This window comes from Tachypleus tridentatus, chromosome 7 (genome assembly GCF_004210375.1).
Source record: "Tachypleus tridentatus isolate NWPU-2018 chromosome 7, ASM421037v1, whole genome shotgun sequence".
Classification (NCBI taxonomy): Eukaryota; Metazoa; Arthropoda; class Merostomata; order Xiphosura; family Limulidae; genus Tachypleus; species Tachypleus tridentatus.
The window spans coordinates 118,024,782-118,042,649 of NC_134831.1; the positions used below are offsets into that span (position 1 = coordinate 118,024,782).

At 30.9% G+C, this 17,868-nt stretch overlaps 1 protein-coding gene across 1 annotated transcript in view; it reads left to right on the forward strand.

Moving 5' to 3' along the window:
• LOC143257788 (uncharacterized) overlaps positions 1-17,868 on the forward strand; it is a 60,524-nt gene that overhangs the window by 24,400 nt on the left and 18,256 nt on the right. The window contains exons 11-19 of the mRNA XM_076516820.1: positions 3,578-3,685; positions 6,350-6,448; positions 6,936-7,016; positions 8,209-8,343; positions 9,161-9,277; positions 11,025-11,156; positions 13,539-13,596; positions 14,025-14,149; positions 17,432-17,533. Of these exons, the coding sequence (XP_076372935.1) occupies positions 3,578-3,685; positions 6,350-6,448; positions 6,936-7,016; positions 8,209-8,343; positions 9,161-9,277; positions 11,025-11,156; positions 13,539-13,596; positions 14,025-14,149; positions 17,432-17,533 (957 nt within the window). The remainder of the gene's footprint in view (positions 1-3,577; positions 3,686-6,349; positions 6,449-6,935; positions 7,017-8,208; positions 8,344-9,160; positions 9,278-11,024; positions 11,157-13,538; positions 13,597-14,024; positions 14,150-17,431; positions 17,534-17,868) is intronic.

Sequence of the window (17,868 nt, forward strand, 5' to 3'; positions counted from 1 at the left end):
AGATTGCCTGTATTGAAATTTATTGATGAGCTTTCATTAGAATTGAATTTATACAAATATGATATTAATATACTTGTTGGTGATTTTAATATAGATGTTTTGGCATTTGATGATGTTTGTTATAAGAATGCATATTTTAAGTTTTTGTCTGAGAACAATCTTCGTATTATTATTTCTTCTCCTACACGGATAACCAATGTTACTAATTCTTGTATTGATCATTTTTTAATTAGTGGAAATACTGTTAAAAATTGTTATTCTTATATTGTTGAGAGTTTTTTGACCGATCATTTTCCAATTGTTTTATGTATAGACATTTTATCGGATCTAGAACATGTCTCAAATGTTCAAAAGATTAAGTTTAATGAATTGAATTCTTGTTTGAATTTTTCAGATTGGTCCTGTGTTATGAATTGTTCTGATGTTAATGTTGCTTATGATAATTTTGCTGAAGTGTTAACTGATTGTATTCAAAGTTGTACTACTACTGTTTCTGTGTCACGAAAGTTTAGAAAAATTAAGCCATGGATTACCAGTGAATTGGTTTTGTTAATGATTAAAAGAGATGAGTTAAAAAAGAAAGTACATCAATTTCCTGATGATATTTATCTAAAGATTAGGTTTAAGTGTTTAAGGAATTATGTTGTTAGCTTGACCCGTAAGACTAAATGGACTTATTATCATAACCTGTTTAAGAATGCTAAAACTATTAAACAGAATTGGAATATTGTTAACTCTATTATTGATGTAAAAAAAAAAAAAGAAATTTTGTAATTTTGGTACTACTGATTTATCTGATTTGAATTATTTTTTTGTTAATGTTGCTAAATCTACTTGCTCCAATCCTAAATTTTGTTCTCAGGGCATGCCTCCTGCTCCTTCTTCTTCTTGTTATCTATATCCTGTTACTGTATCTGAAACTATGAATAATATTTTCTCCTTATCAAATTCAGCTTCTAATGGTGTAGATGGTGTTTCGGTTAAGATTTTGAAAGCTAATGCTAATCTTTTGCACCAATTTTGACTTTTTTAATTAATTTATCTTTTACTCAAGGGAAGTTTCCTAATGCTTTAAAGTTATCATTGGTCATTCCTATTTATAAATCTGGTAATATTTCTGATTTTACGAATTATAGACCTATTTCCTTATTAATACATTTCTCTAAACTATTTGAAAAATCTATGAAGATTAGAATTTTATCATTTCTTGATAGACATTCAGTTTTGTCTCCTTCTCAATTTGGCTTTTCGCCTGGGCTTGGAACGGAGGTTGCTGTTGCTAAACTTGTGGGAAGTATTACAGAAGCTTTGGATTCTGATCTTCATCAATTGCTGTTTTTCTTGACTTAGCCAAAGCTTTTGATTCTGTTAATCATAAAATATTGTTAAATAAATTATCTTATTATGGTTTTAGAGGCATTGTTTTGATTGGCTTTTTTCTTACTTTCACAATAGAAAGCAATCGGTTTGTATCCATAATAATTATAGTGATTGGCTTACAATTAATGTTGGAGTACCACAAGGTTCTGTTCTGGGCCCTTTATTATTTCTCATTTATATAAATGATATTCTTTACCAACAGTTTTTTTGGAGATATCCAAGCCTATGCCGATGATATTGCTGTTGTTTATAGTAAGCCAAATCTAATTAATGAAGCCATTATTTCTAGTGATCTTAATAAAATTAAAATTGGCTTTTCTGTAATGACTTATCCTTAAATATATCTAAATCTTTTCTTCTTCAGTTTAACCTTTATGGTGTCATTCCAGCTTTTCCTTCTATTTTTTATCACTCTAGTGATTGTTATACTTACCCTAATTGTAAGTGTCCCAAATTGACTCAAGTTTCCTCTGTTAAATATTTAGGAATTATTTTAGATCGAAAATTAAATTGGCAATTTCATATTAATTCTTTAGTTAATAAATTAAAATATAGTTCTATGCTAATTTTGAACTTAGTCATTGTGCTCCTTATCATATTTTGTTAAGTGTATATTATGCTCTCTTTCAATCTTTCTTACAATATTGTATTTCAATTTGGGGTGGCACATATAAGACTTTTTTAATTCCTATTCACAAGTTGCAAAAAAGTGTTTTCTCTCTTTTTTTTACTCATAGGCTTGATACCGATTTCAGTAAATTTAACTCCCCTCTTTCATATGATAAACTTTATTTATATTTTTTAGCTTTATCTACAATGCATGTTTCTTTTAATAGGCCTTTTAAAGTCACTTCATATTTTACACGACTTCAATCTTTTTTTCCAATTAATGTACCCACACCACATAAAACAGTTACACTTCATCAATATCTTTATTTGGCACCTCGTATTCATAATTTTATTCCTTATAGTATAAGATCTTCTATTAATCGTGTTAATCAAAAGAAATACTTAAAACAATGGATCTTAAATACTGATGATAATATTCTGGGAACTTTATATTGATTTTGTAAGCTTTGATTTTACTTTATTATGTGTTTAACCATCACAGGACGAGTTAACTCTTTGTTGATGGTTTTATATTGATATTTGATTTTTTGTGTCTAATTTATTGCTTAATAAATTTATTATTATTATATTATTATTATTTTTAATAGATTAACACCATACTGATTAAATTATTACCAAAGTTTACCCAGCCATTTGAGTTTAACCTAGAAATCAAGTTGAAGAAAAATTGAATTTTTGTCGGCATCACATTTGTTTTATTGAAATATATGATCTAGGTTTCTCTATGTGTTGTATAGGAGCTACTTCAGTGGTTCGTTTTGTTTTTTCGAAATTTGTGTCTAAAATATTCATCTGTCTAATCAGCTTCTCAAATCTTGGCTTTTTGTAGTCACTTGTGTGTGTTTTAGTATTTTTATTTATAAGAAGTCACACATGATAAAAGAAAATTAACATCAGTTAATAGGGCACAGTTTGAATAAACTGAATTCTCAATGTGTTGTATAATTAAAAGGGAATGGCATTGCATACAATATGTTTTGTTTTATGGCAGGAAACATGTTTTATATGTTAAAATCTGAAAAATATCACACCATCACATATTGGTTTGGTTTTATTTGAATTTCATGCAAAGCTACATGAGGGCTCTCTGTGCTAGCTGTCCCTAATTTAGCAGTGCAAGACTAGAAGGAAGGCAGCTAGTCATCACCACCCACTGCGAACTCTTGGGCTGCTCTTTTACCAATGAATAGTGGGATTAATTGTAACATTATAATGTCCCCATGGCTTAAAGGGCAAGCATGTTTGGTGTGGCAGGGGATTTGAACCCGTGATCCTCATGTTATGAGCCGAGTGCCATAATCTCCTGGCCATGCCAGGGCCCATCAAATATAATGAAGAAATAGGTATGTTATATAATTTTATTAGAATACCAAAAATAAAGTGGTTTATTATTCTTCATATAAGTATTTAAAACTCCAAAGGTAATACTTATGTGGCACTCAAGCATATGACATATGAAGTTTGTGTGTATGGTAAGTAATATTTATACAGTTACATTTCTGAGTGTGTCTCAAATGTTATTAACGTTTTGTTAGTGCTGCATAAAATTCATGTTTCCTTGTCTTAGGGTTATTATGGAGAACCTGGAGTGAAAGGAGAACAAGGAATTTCTGGATCTGATGGAATGCCAGGACCTGAAGGTCCACCAGGAGAGAAAGGGTTGAAAGGAGAGAAGGTCAAATAAATTATATGGTTACAAAGAAAGCATCTTAAATATTGTTACAATGAAAACATCCTAAATATGGAAATACTTTAAAGTTACAACTTAGGTTTTCAAGACTTTAGATTTATAATTAAAATTTTCAAAACTAAGATAAATGCATAAACAATCTTGCAAATGTACACAAATGTACATCTGTTATTAGTTAAAATATGACATAAACACAAAACAACAATCTTAAAAGATAACAACCTATCCTACTCTCTTTTATTTGTTTTTGTGGTTGAGTTTTTAATAATTTCTCAACAAGTTTTGAAGGGTTCATCAGATTATTTCATCCAAAGTTTGTTAACCATTTTTTACCAACGAATAGTGGGATTGATCGTCACTTATAATTCCCCCATGGCTGAAAGGATGAGCATGTTTGGTGCAATGGAGATTCAAACTTGCAACCCTCAGATTATGAGTCGAACGCCTTAACCCACCTGGTCATGCCGGGCCTTAACCGTCAATAGATGTTTCATATATTTCCTGTTCATCAGTGGGTTTCCATAAATAGACAAAGAAATGTCTGTAATTGTTCAGAGGCCTTGGACAAAGAGCCAATACAACATACTAGTATGATAACTATGCCAGAGAGAAACTGGATGCTTTACATTTAGTTCCCTACTGGTACAGCAGCAAGTCTATTGGTTTACAATGCTAAAATCAGGGGTTTGATTTCCCTTGGTGGGTTCAGCAGATAGCCCGATGTGGCCTTGCTATAAGAAAAACACACACACACTTTACATCTGAATAATATAAAAGAAAAGACTGAAACTACATAATAATAATTTGCCAAGAAGTGTTCTACATCAGAAACAGACATAGTAAATAAAACTCTACTATATGATACATTATAACATCTTCTCTTTTGTAGAAATATCGCATCAGTAAAATACTTTATGAAGCGCTTCAAACAATTAAATTTGTGGTTGTGCCAAGGCTTAAGTTAAATAGAAACCCGTGTTTCCATTATTTTAATAATTTAACATATTTAAGGATACATTTACATATAAAACAACGTTTTTATTTCATTTTCTGACTCATAATCACAGAAGATATGACAATCTATTATGTGTTCTGTGTGAGTTAAAGTATTTTGTGCTACACCTTGAAAAATGGAGTGATTTCTTGAAATGGTAAAGCCAACTTTATAATAATTAAGTCGCTTATGTAGTTAAAGAGATGTGGAATGTTAAGAATAAGGTAAGTATTATTACCTTGAGACATGGTGGAAGACATCTTGAATTGCTCCTTAATAATTCTATTTGTATTTTATTGGATCACTGACCATTACCTTAGTAAACATCAAGTGATGGAAAGTATCAGGGGGTAAATGAAAAATATCTTAAATTGTTTAATTATTTTAGTGGATATTTTTACATCTTTGTCCTCGATTGGATTATGCTGAATCAACTTTACTTGTTGTGTTTTATGACCATTGAGGATAGAACAATGAATAGAATAGTAACCTGTTCTATCACAGTGGCGGTATAATTACAGGACATCCAGTTAATCACTATTTCAATTATAATGTATAGTGTACGTTTAAAACCTGCATGAGTATCCACTATAATTACTTTAGGTAAAACATGTTACACAAGAAGGTGTTACACTTACTTTACATTGAAACGTGTATGTCTATAGTTTGCATTAGAAGGTGTTACTGTTGATGTAGACAGAAATAAGTACATTTAAAGTTTCATTAGAAGGTGTTACTGTTGATGTAGACAGAAATAAGTACATTTAAAGTTTCATTAGAAGGTGTTACTGTTGATGTAGACAGAAATAAATACATTTAAAGTTTCATTAGAAGGTGTTACTGTTGATGTAGACAGAAATAAGTACATTTAAAGTTTCATTAGAAGGTGTTACTGTTGATGTAGACAGAAATAAGTACATTTAAAGTTTCATTAGAAGGTGTTACTGTTGATGTAGACAGAAATAATACATTTAAAGTTTCATTAGGAGGTGTTACTGTTGATGTAGACAGAAATAATACATTTAAAGTTTCATTAGAAGGTGTTACTGTTGATGTAGACAGAAATAAGTACATTTAAATTCTGTGTGAGAACCTGCTGTATGTCCTTTAGATATTAGTGTGTACATCAAATATTTGCATAAGAAGTCACTAAAGTCACTTTAAATTGAGGCATATACATCTAAACTCTGCTCAAGAAGGTATTACAGTCACTTTAAATAGAAGAGCACGTGCATAAGGCTTATCAAACCCATACTCAACAAAAAACTTTCTACTGGGATTTTGAGTAGAGATACTACAACCCAAACTCCTAAACGTGGGATTTATACAGATGAAAACGTGTTGTAGATGAAAAAAAAATTACACATATAAGTAGTATTTATACATTTAAGGTTGAGGATCTGTCATCCAAAGTACAATAAAACAGATGTCTTACTGATCTCCTGGTTTTGTGCCTTCATACGTCTCGTTTATTCAGAAGAATCTTCAACTGTTACAAATACTTTTCTGTGATTTGTGTTAATGTTCCTTTAATGTAAAAAAAGGGATTTGTCTGACACAATCTCCATACAGTAGCTTAGTGTAGAACTGTGATAATTAACCATTAAAACTGAGTTTAACTCCCTGTTGTATACATTTATTCTCACTTTTTATAGGGAGATATAGGTCCACCAGGAACTGGCCTGCCTGGACCACCTGGACCTAGTTTTTCTGTAGAAGAGTTGGAATTACTTGTTGGTCCAAAGGGGCCAAAGGTTTGTGTATCCTAGTTACCTTCTTCTTTAGTTTTTAGTGTTTATAGATAAATAATATTTATAAGAATATGTGACTTGTTTCTGTGTAAAAATATTTATCTTTTGTACATTAGGGTATATTTTCCGAGAGAAGTATCTAAAGATATATGTTTGTTTCTGTGTTTGTTATATTTTATTTCTCGCAAAACTGTACAAATAAAGTTTTTTTTTCAAGACCTTACTTACAAGAGTTAATACCTATCTATTACTCATTATGAAATAACATGGTCTTCTGTGGTTACATGATATTTATTGTTCAGGTAAGGAGTATAATATCTCATGAGTTTAATATTTATGTTTCGTTAAGAAAATGTATACAATTAATCAAAGGAATCTTGAAAGACAAACTAAGGGAGTTTTAAATTTTGTAACTTGCTACAAAATATTAAAAAAATGAGTTGCAATCCTCAGATGAACAAAGTAAAATATTTGCATCTTTTGTTCTTAGGGTGATAAAGGAGAGAGAGGAGAAACTGGTAAGCCTGGATCTCCTGGGGAAGCTGGACTTCCTGGATTATTTGGACTAAAGGTATTTGTAGACAGTTGACATACTTTGGCTTTTTCTTGCCATCCTAGATATCTATCACATCGTTGACTTTGACACTCAACACACATACTTGTGGTTTGAGGCATTCTTCACCAACTGAGTTACAAGCTGGGGCTCATTTGCCAAAGAGAAGTCCTTCATCCCAGTTGTTACTAAACCTGAGACATGCTCCATCAACTAATTTATCAGCTAGGACTCAATTCTCAAATAAAAATCCCTCATCCTTATTGTAACTAATCTTTAGACATGCTCAACTGACTGAGCTATCAGCTGGAACTTAATTCCCAAAGAGAAGTCCCTCATCTTAATTGTAACTAGTCATAGTTAGCAAACAATTGCTTTGAATATTACCAAAGATCAGAGTCTCAATCTTACTGTTTGTCATTGCTCAGTTTTAAAGTTTACATTCATTTCTCAATTAAAGTTTAATTTTGTTTTGAAAATCCAAAGTAAACATTTTGCTGTTAATGCAAGAGATATTTAACTCATAAAAGATTTCACAGCTCATCAACTTATGAATTGTTTAACTCAACAGTGCTTTAACACTTTCACTGTGGCTGGAACATATCTTTCCAAGTGCTCCCACCCCCTGACACTGTGACTGCAACAAGTATCTCTGATTATCGTTCAGAATTGCTGTGTGTGACGTTTGGAAGTAAAATTAATTGGAAAGTGTTTATTAATATCTCATGTAATGTTGATATGTGTTTTCCATTCAGCACTTCAGTAACCATCATGATACCTAAATAGGATGTACAGCAACTGCTTACCAACTATGCCCACATCACGAGAGTGGCGAGCAGTAACCCTAATTACTATGTAAATATGTTTGATCTCTTCGACTCAGAGAGTTTAGAAGGTAGCATAAGTGAGTCAAGTAGCATTCAAATGTGTGATGATGAAGAGGCAATGAGATTAGTGGATGTCAGCTCTCCATCTAGTGATGATAGTCAAAATGATGAACGTGGACTCAGCAGAAGAAGGCATTAATAGCATGAACATTTGGAAACATTTGTCCCAGTGTAAAGGGGTGGAAGTACTGGGAAACCTACAAATGGTTTAATCTCTCTTTATTATATTATAAGTACACCTACATTTGAAAAGGGTGTGAGGTACTTTTTCATTTTAATTATGTACAAGCCATTCTGATGTCAAGATGTTTCATATTTTTCAGGGTGAACCGGGTCCAATAGGATATCCTGGAGAGCCTGGACCAGTAGGTCTCAGTGGAAAACCTGGTCTTGAAGGGCCTGCTGGACCTCCTGGAGCAACTCATGTTGTAACAGTGGATGGTGTAGTCAAAGTGATTGTGAGTGGGAAATATTTATTTAAAGTATAGAAAAGTTAAGACTTTTCTGTTTTGAAATGCAAATAATATAACCACTAGATATCTTTAATTTTGTAGATAAAGAATACTTTATACATGTAAGAACAATATACTTGCTAACAGTGTAATGTAGGATGTGTAGTAAATATCCAAGTGACACAAAGACTAAAATTGGCATTGCATGGATCAGTGATGTTGTAAGAATACACATCTTACTGGTGAACTTTAATAAACATCTTCAATCACATAAGAACATGCTTGTAAGATGAAGAGTAAAGTCCCCCATTGGCTCAGCAGTAAGTCTGAAGACTTGTAACTCTAAAAACTGGATTTTGTACTTGTGTTGGGCACAGTACAGGTAACCTGCCATGTAGCTTTGTGACAATAAACAGACAAGTAGGACTTCACTTTAGGTTTCTTCACAAATCCATTAAGTATTGGTAAACCATACATTAATAGTCTTGATAGTGGGGTAATCATATGTTATAAGTGTGACAACCTACTACAGTGTAAAATTAAAGGATTTAATAACTCTAGGGTAGAGTAATGTAAGGTAACAAATAAAAGGTGATAATGATAACTTGAAGTTGAAGATTAGAAGGAAGAGTCTAAACTAATGATGTTTCACTGATAGTTCTTACTGTCCAAACTCTGACAAGAATAATGACTCTAATACAGTAGAATTTAAGTGTTATGTTTGATACTTAAACTTTAGTCCTTTTGTTTTAGGCTTAAAATTACTGAAAATAAAATTAGTAACAAACTGATAGAGAAAGTGAAATACTTTATTATCAATTAGGGAGAAAAAGGTGATAGAGGGAAACGTGGACGTCATGGGAAAAGAGGAAAACGTGGCCCTAGAGGTCCACCAGGAAAACAAGGACCAAAAGGAGAAATAGGATTTCCTGGATTTCCTGTGAGTTGATATTAAATTATGAGTATACTTGTAGCTATTTTTCTTTTCAAAGACTTCTTACTAACAATTTAAAAAGTTTTTATAGTTTTTCTATTGATAGATAAGCTGTCATAACCTTATTTAATTGGTGAATATTACTTGATGTTTTTACTTTATTGATTGATAAGTTAATGTGGCTTCACTTCACTGGTGAATAGATTGCATGGTGGGTTGTATACACTATATTAAAATGATTTTTGTTGTGCAAATCAGAAAACTTGTGTGAAAATAACAGTCAATATAAAGTCTCAGTGGAATGTATCAGAGTTACATTTTTATATTGTTTGGTATTTTATAGAAAGGATAATGATAACGAAACTTGATCTATTTCAGGAAGAGTACTAGCCCTTTTTGATGCAGAATATTCATACATTCAGGTAATGATAATGTGTTGAGAATGAGGATTTAGGGCTTCTAAGATATGGATATACATTGTATTTAATGGCTAGCCTTGGCAATCAAAGGAATATGGATCAATTTGAGGAGCCAGAACTAACAAGAAAGAGACCTGCAACAAGTCATACACCAGTGATGATAAGCAAAGTACAGTGTCTTGAAACAGATGGATATCCATGAACACAAAAGTCAGTGGCAAAAAATTGTCCACATGCCTCTGGCAACTAGGTTCAGATATAAATTCCATAGAACACCTCTGTAGATTATATTATTTCTTGTTCAAGATAATCTGCCAAACTTATGGCAGTATAATCCCAGGTATTATCCTATCTTGGGGAAAATTCTAGTAAAATTATACTTATGTTTGAAAGGTCATACAAATATGGCACCATCAGTTTCTAGAGCAGCAGCAAATTTGTCTTTCATTTGTAAATTTATTTACGTTGCTGCCTCCAGCTTAAATGGTCATATCCAACATTATTGTAATGAGTGTGTTACTCAGTGTGAGTTTCTGGCTCCGACACAAATTCATCAATCAGTGGAAGATACATGAATCCTTGGCCAATTTGTAAAGATTATTACTATTACCATCACTTTGTGTGTTCGTGACAAAACTCATAATGAGTTGAGTAGTGGCATTCTGAAGCTGGTAATGAGACTATAGGCCATGTAATGACGATTTCTGATTGTCATGTTTGTAGATAACATTAATTATGTGATGTAATTTACCTAATTAGTAGTATAGTAGTTGTCCCCTAGCAGTTTCAACTATGGTCTTCATCACACTTGTGTTTTTTTACACTTGGTTTCACACTTCTTACACTTTACACTTCTAATATTTGAATAGTACTGCCTATCACAAGTGGATAATTCTATCCATGGAAAACGCTCCCCCCCCAGTAGCACAGTGATATGTCTGCAAACTTATACCACTATAAACTGGGTTTGATACCTGTGATGGGCAGAGCACAGATAGCTCTTGGTGTAGCTTTGAGCATAATAACAAAACAAACAAACAAATATATGGAAAATATAAAACTGGAAAAAATAAACGAAATTTGAAATAATCTTCAAAAGAACAAATGTTTCAGAGCTAAAAACAAAGTGAAAGATCTGTCTTTTCAGGCCACATGAAGTACAGAAATTTCTGTTGCGCAGTTACACAATAATACAAGTAAAACAAAACATATTCATAAACTAATAATACATTCCTTTTTGAACTGTACTGAAGTGTAATTTTTTTCAGACTTTATTAAATGTTTGTACTAGCAATTTTTAAAAGTGTTTTGAAAAGCAAAAAATTCTATTTCAGGGAAGACATGGTTTACCTGGGCTTCCAGGACTTAAAGGAGACCCTGGGTTTGGTGAAAAAGGAGATAAAGGAGAGACTGGACTACCTGGTCCACCAGGACCAACAAGATATATTGGAACATTTGGGGAAGATGTGAGTGCCCATAATTTTATTGTGTTCCACTTCTGGAAATTTCCACAATTTGTGTAACAGAGATGTTCACATGAAAGACACAATTTATTCAGATTATAGCAAAATAATTACTAAAAAAGTTAACTTTAAAAGTGTTGCTTATATTTATATCACATTCAGATCTGTAAAGACGGCTGAGAGTATGAAAAATGATTTACATACATACTCATCTAATGTTTCAGAATGTTTTGTTCGATTATGATAATCTGAATCTAAAAACAAAATATATTGATATACAAGTACAGATAATATTAAATATTTTGATATACAAGTGCAGATAATATTAAATATATTGATATACAAGTACAGATAATATTAAAAAATATTGATATACAGGTACAGATAATATTAAATATATTGATATGCAAGTACAGATAATTTTAAAAATATTGATATACAAGTACAGATAATATTAAATATATTGATATACAAGTACAGATAATATTAAATCTTAGTATTTAGGAGTGAATACAATAAAAAAATTAAGACATATAAACCATAAAATAAACTTGATGAAATCAAGACATTAATACAGGGTGTTCAGAAAGTCACTGTGCAGTTTTGTCTGTTAATGAATATATAAGTGCACAGTGAATTTCCGAACACCTTGTATTAGTGAACAATATGGCAATGTAGAAGTTACAAACTGCAAAAAATCTTATTACATTGGTCACAATTTAGAACAGAAAAATTTCAGATTGGTGTTTTATATTGATTACATTTTACACTGGTTGTTTTTTTTAATTTTTACAAATTGCAGCTCTGGGATTATCGTATAGGCCCCCATTGGTTTTTATTAAACTTATTTCAGCAGACTAGTTATGTGATAAATTTGTGGTTTGTAATAACATCTGAGTCACACGTACAAAAGTCTAAAGATGAACATCCTCATAATTGGAATTAAAATTCCTCTAATTTCCATCTGCTGTAATTTCTAACATGTGTTATATAGAAAACGAGTGACTTCTTCCAATTATTTTGATGAATTATTTATACTGAGTACCACGATAAGCACAAAACATAAAATAACTGGATGTATAATATAATTTGTGGGCTGTACCAGTAATTATTGGAATGAAAACTAGTTGGTGACATGAGAGTTAATGTCTATACATTAACTCAAATATATTATGACTAATTTAAAAGACAATGTTTTGAGTAAAGAAAACTTCATCCACCTGTCTAACCATTTTTGAAGATGAAACTGCAGTCTGTTATGCATTTCTTGATTGGCCATAGATCTAAGTGTCAGTCATAACATCATCTTTGACACCACACCATTCTGACCCTCAAACTTTCAGTCAAACTAATATAAAATATTACAGTTCCTATGATGTTATATCCATCTAAAACTAATAAACGTTATTATCTGACCACATAATCACTTAGTTTGTTCAAAGGAAGTCGTGATCAATTCTTAACAACATTAATTTATTTAAAGTTGGCTTTGTCAGTATGGAAGCTCAGGTAATAACATATTTCACAAGAGAGGAAATTTCAGAATTTGCATTATGATACTGCTGTGTTTTAATTTCTTTAATCTTGCAATTTAAATTTGTTTTAGATTTCTTTAAATATTTAATATGCTATTGCATTAGGAAGACAGTTATCAATTTTTGTTTGCTGAATTTTTATTTTTATGTTAGTTTAGTTATCAGTTATTGTTTGCTGAATATTTATTTTTATGTTATTTCAGTTATCAGTTATTGTTTGCTGAATCTTTATTTTTATGTTATTTCAGTTATCAGTTATTGTTGGCTGAATCTTTATTTTTATGTTATTTCAGTTATCAGTTATTGTTTGCTGAATCTTTATTTTTATGTTATTTCAGTTATCAGTTATTGTTTGCTGAATCTTTATTTTTATGTTATTTCAGTTATCAGTTATTGTTTACTGAATCTTTATTTTATGTTATTTCAGTTATCAGTTATTGTTTGCTGAATCTTTATTTTTATGTTATTTCAGTTATCAGTTATTGTTTGCTGATTATTTATTTTTTGTTATTTCCCAAATTACTACTGTAGTTATTATCATTTTCACAGCTAAAATGAAGTATTTGAGATATTTTAAAATTAAACATTCGTAACAATAAGTGTTATCAAAATATAAGTGAAATATCAGGTTCATATCTTGTAGGAAAACAGAAAGAATAATGAATAGAATTAAAACATTAACATTAGTGAAGAGAGAAACACAAGAAATATGAACTGAGAGTAAATTATGATACATTTACATTGTTCAGCTGTGAAACGTATTACAAAACGTTCAGACAGTTTAAAGTTAAACATATTGGTCTGTATGATCAAATTATGAGGAAGTAATAAGTTTTGAATTTCCTTGCAGGATTCTGGAAACAGAATCGGATTTGATGACAACAGTTTAGCTGTCAAAAATATTCCAGGTAATCTGTTCTCTTTGGTCTAAATGTAAAAACGTTTTGTTATTCCTCAGTGAAAATTTCCAGTGACACAGTATGTTTACATTTTAATAACAGTGCTGCATACAAAAAAGCTATTTATTAAGATAGTGAATATAATGTGTATTTCATTCAAATTTTAAAGAGATTTGAAGCTCAGGAAACTTCTTTCTTTTTTCATTTCTTTTTGTATTATTAAAGATATTAATTTGGATTTCTGAGTATAACAAATGTTTCAAGAACATTATAGTTATTCACTAACAAATTAAAAAAAATATTAGATATTAAAGAATTTTTGAAATTTTTTTATTATTATTATTAAAACGTATATTATTATAAGAATCCTGTTAGAAGTTAAATTTTGTTGGAAACTCTTTTCAATGATATAAATGTTTAATCTTGTACATTTATAGGGCCAAAAGGAAGTAAAGGAGAAAAAGGTGTGCCTGGTCCACATGGTCCAGAAGGACCACCTGGACTTCCTGGACCCATAGGTCAAAGAGGACTTCCAGGAATTCCTGGAGAACATGGACAAAAAGTATGGGTTTTATTTATTTTTATTTGGATAAATTAATCCAGATTTTCTTCAAGAACCCATGAAAAGTACTAATCATCAATAATATAAGAACATTTTAATATTTCCTTCCAAGGTTATATTTATCAAATTTCACTTTGTCTCAGCTTCATTTTTTATACTGAATAGTAACTTGTTGCTAGGTTTATGGTTACTAGATATAAATGTGTTTTTATTAATTTCAAAAAAATGAGTTACTTGGATCTCTATGAAAGTCCATTTACTTCCACAACCATGCCACTTGCATCGTTTTTGTTCCAACAAGAGGAATATTTTACTTTGTAATAAATAACCCAGTCTTGAAATAAAAAAACAACAAGAAAACCTTATTTTCGACAAGGATTTACAATTCAAATGTTTGGTTTGTAAAATATGTAATAACTTTTTGTATTGTGATATAATACACGTGTATACAAGTAAGTGTTTCTGCCTTGATGTTACTTTAAAACAAGAAGAACAACTTAAGGATAAGCCTCATGAACCACTCATATAGCCCTTTACAAACTTAAAGTACTGTGAATCATAGCTGCATGGCATGGCTTTGACAACATATTGTGCATAACTCATATGTGATTGACAAGGTACATAACCGTAAGACAATGTTACTCAGTTATGAGTGACATGGGAGCAAAAGTGTTAAACATTATTGGTGTAAGACTAGGATGGATATTAGGAGCTCTGTGGTATATGGTGTATTTGTTGCATAGATAAGTATGAAGTACTGGAGAATAGGGATTATTGAATAAGTTCATATATGTTTAATCACTTAAGTATATTTACACCATGGCTTTTACTACGAGTATATATATACAAGCATACTGTAAATCAAAGACTTACTTAGGCTTTCAAATACTTTATGAAAATGTAAATTTAAGTAATAGTAATCTTGGTTATTAATTTTTGGATAATTTTGAATCATATTGAGCAAATTAACTCAATTTGTTGAAGGTATACCATAAGCTGTAAAAAGTTACTTTTGGTAGGTTCCATAAATACGTTCTACTGGCTGAAGACATTTTCAATATTGATTGCCCACATTTACTCAACTGTTCTAGTTTTAACTAAATGAACTCCAAGGGTTTCACTTTTGACTTGGGTTTATAACAGTAACATATCTCACTAGTTAAGCCTTAACCTAGCCTAATCTATCTCATTAATTAATCTTTAACTTAAACTAATCTATGTCATTAATTAATCTTTAACTCAAACTAGCCTAATCTATCTCATTAATTAATTCTTAACAAGGACATAATTATAACATAGTGTGATCTTCAGAAGTCCAGCAGAGAAGTCAAAAGTTCCCAAAATTCTGTTTTCAAAACTGTTAAACAAAGAATAAATTGAACATTAATAGTAATGGAAAACAAACTAACACAAGCGTATTTTTAAACAGAAAATCCTTTAATAACAAACACAGTATTCTGTTAGTAAAACTGACCAGATTTCTTCTTGTGTGTTGTCTGATTCCTGGAGCTGAGAAAAGCAAGAGGACAAAGCCAAGAGACAGACCTACGAAAATATCTAATTTAAACAGCCTGACAAAACAATGCCAGGTATCCTACAAGCATATAGGTTATATGTTTCAACCAATGGTCTTGCATGCAACCTTACGTCAAGTTGTACAGGTGTCTGTATTGTTTTGTTTGGATAGACTACCTTTCAATAAGTCCATACAGAGATTATAGCTTGAGAACTAAGAACAAACATTGCAGTACTTAGTTTTTACCTATGTAGGAAGATTAACATATATTTAAAGTTCTGAGACACCTGGTTAATGAAAGTGTCATAACTATACACAAATATTTCATGGAAATTTAGATACAAAATATGTGATTGTGACTGAATAAAGTTAAGTAATATCAGTTACGAAGTACAAAATTTATGAGTATTTCACTCACTAAAACAGTAGCATAACTTACTAATTAACCATTAACAGGGGGTTGAGTTGGCTCTTTGGTAGAGCTCTGGGTTTTGTGAGAGCCAGTTTCAAACTTATGTGATACCACAAAATATTCTCCACACTTTAAGCTGTGGGTACATTATAAGACTGAGTGTTGGGTAATAGGAGGTGCTACTGGCTGGCTTATTTCACTATGGTTAGTAGTTCAGAATTAGGGATAGCTTCAGCATAACTACAAATATATACCATTCACAAGTAAATCTTACTTTGTGTATAAAATAGAAAAACCTTTAAATTACAAGTGCAGTCTAAAATATTTAATGTTGAAGTTTTTTTTCAGTCAGTGTCATTTTGTTATCTTATATTTTACTTATTTTTCTTTCATGCTGTCTCTCAAATGGTGCAAAAGCAAATAAAGGTCTTGTTTGTGTATGTTAATATTACTCTAAATACAATGATTAAAAAGAGTGATCCTACTAAACATAATTTCTGGGTGTGGGCTATATCTAACTTACATAAAAGGCAGTGTGTATCACATCACACCTTTTTTTCTTGTAATAGGAGAAGCCATAAAAGCCAAAATGCATTTATTCAGGTATAAATTACTCTCTGCCCATTATGGTTTTAGTGACAGGGGTGAAAGGGTGTCGTGAAACCTTATAAGTGTAGTAAGTGTTAGTATAATGAGCGTAAAGTAAAGACATAGGATAAGATCACCTAGTTTAGAGCTAAGTGCATAAAATTTATCATGAAAGTAAAAATACTGATTTCATTTTACACTTAAATTGTTTTTTCACCTGAGCTGTTTTCTGTTTTATCACCAATGTGTTGAATAAAAACAAACCTTTTCAATGGTGTTTCTAAATTAAGAAATCAACAAATATTTTTCCAGTTTTGTTGTCTCTATATTTCATTTTATACTTTCAGCACATAGACTAACAAAAAATATTAGTTTATACTTTTGTTGCTAAGTGATATGACATAAAAGTCATTGTTTGGAACATAACGTTACCAAAAAACACAGAGTTTTCTATATATCAGAAGTTGTTAATCTAACTGGTTTTTACCAATAATTATTATATGAATATACCACAAATTAATTTCATGAATTATCTTAATTTTAATTGGTTCATAAAAGGATTTACCAACCTTTGTTTGCCTCAACTGCACTTTTCTGCTTCTTTGCTAGATTTTGCAAAATTTATTTATTTCAGTTAGCTATGAAATGTGAGGTTATGGTGTACTATGGGGGTTGGGTGGATAGTACTTGCCCCATCATTTTTAATGGGCTATATGCTAGTTAAATAATAAATCTGATAATAACAAGTAATCTTTTATTTGTCAAGGGTAACCCTGGACCTCCCGGACCTCCTGGCCAACCTTCATCTCGAGACAAATATGAGAAATTTATCCCAGTTCCAGGGCCTCCCGGACCCCCTGGCCCAATAGTGAGTTTATACTTAACATATAACTATTGAGAATGAAGCAGTATTTTAACATTTTTTTACATTTTAACACAGCAATGTTATATCTTTATTTTTATCAATACATTTTAGACAAATCTGGCCCTAATCCTTCAATACATCACTGACAGTAAAATAAAGTAAATATTGCAGTATATTCTTCTATACTTTGATAACAGTTTACTGAACGTTTTTACAGTATGAGTTTAGTAATGAACAGTGAAATATTATCATGGAAGTAGAACAACACGAGAAGACAAATGATAAAAAAATATTAGTCTGTAGAACAAACTTTTCTTTAAGATTTGTTTTTTCCAAAA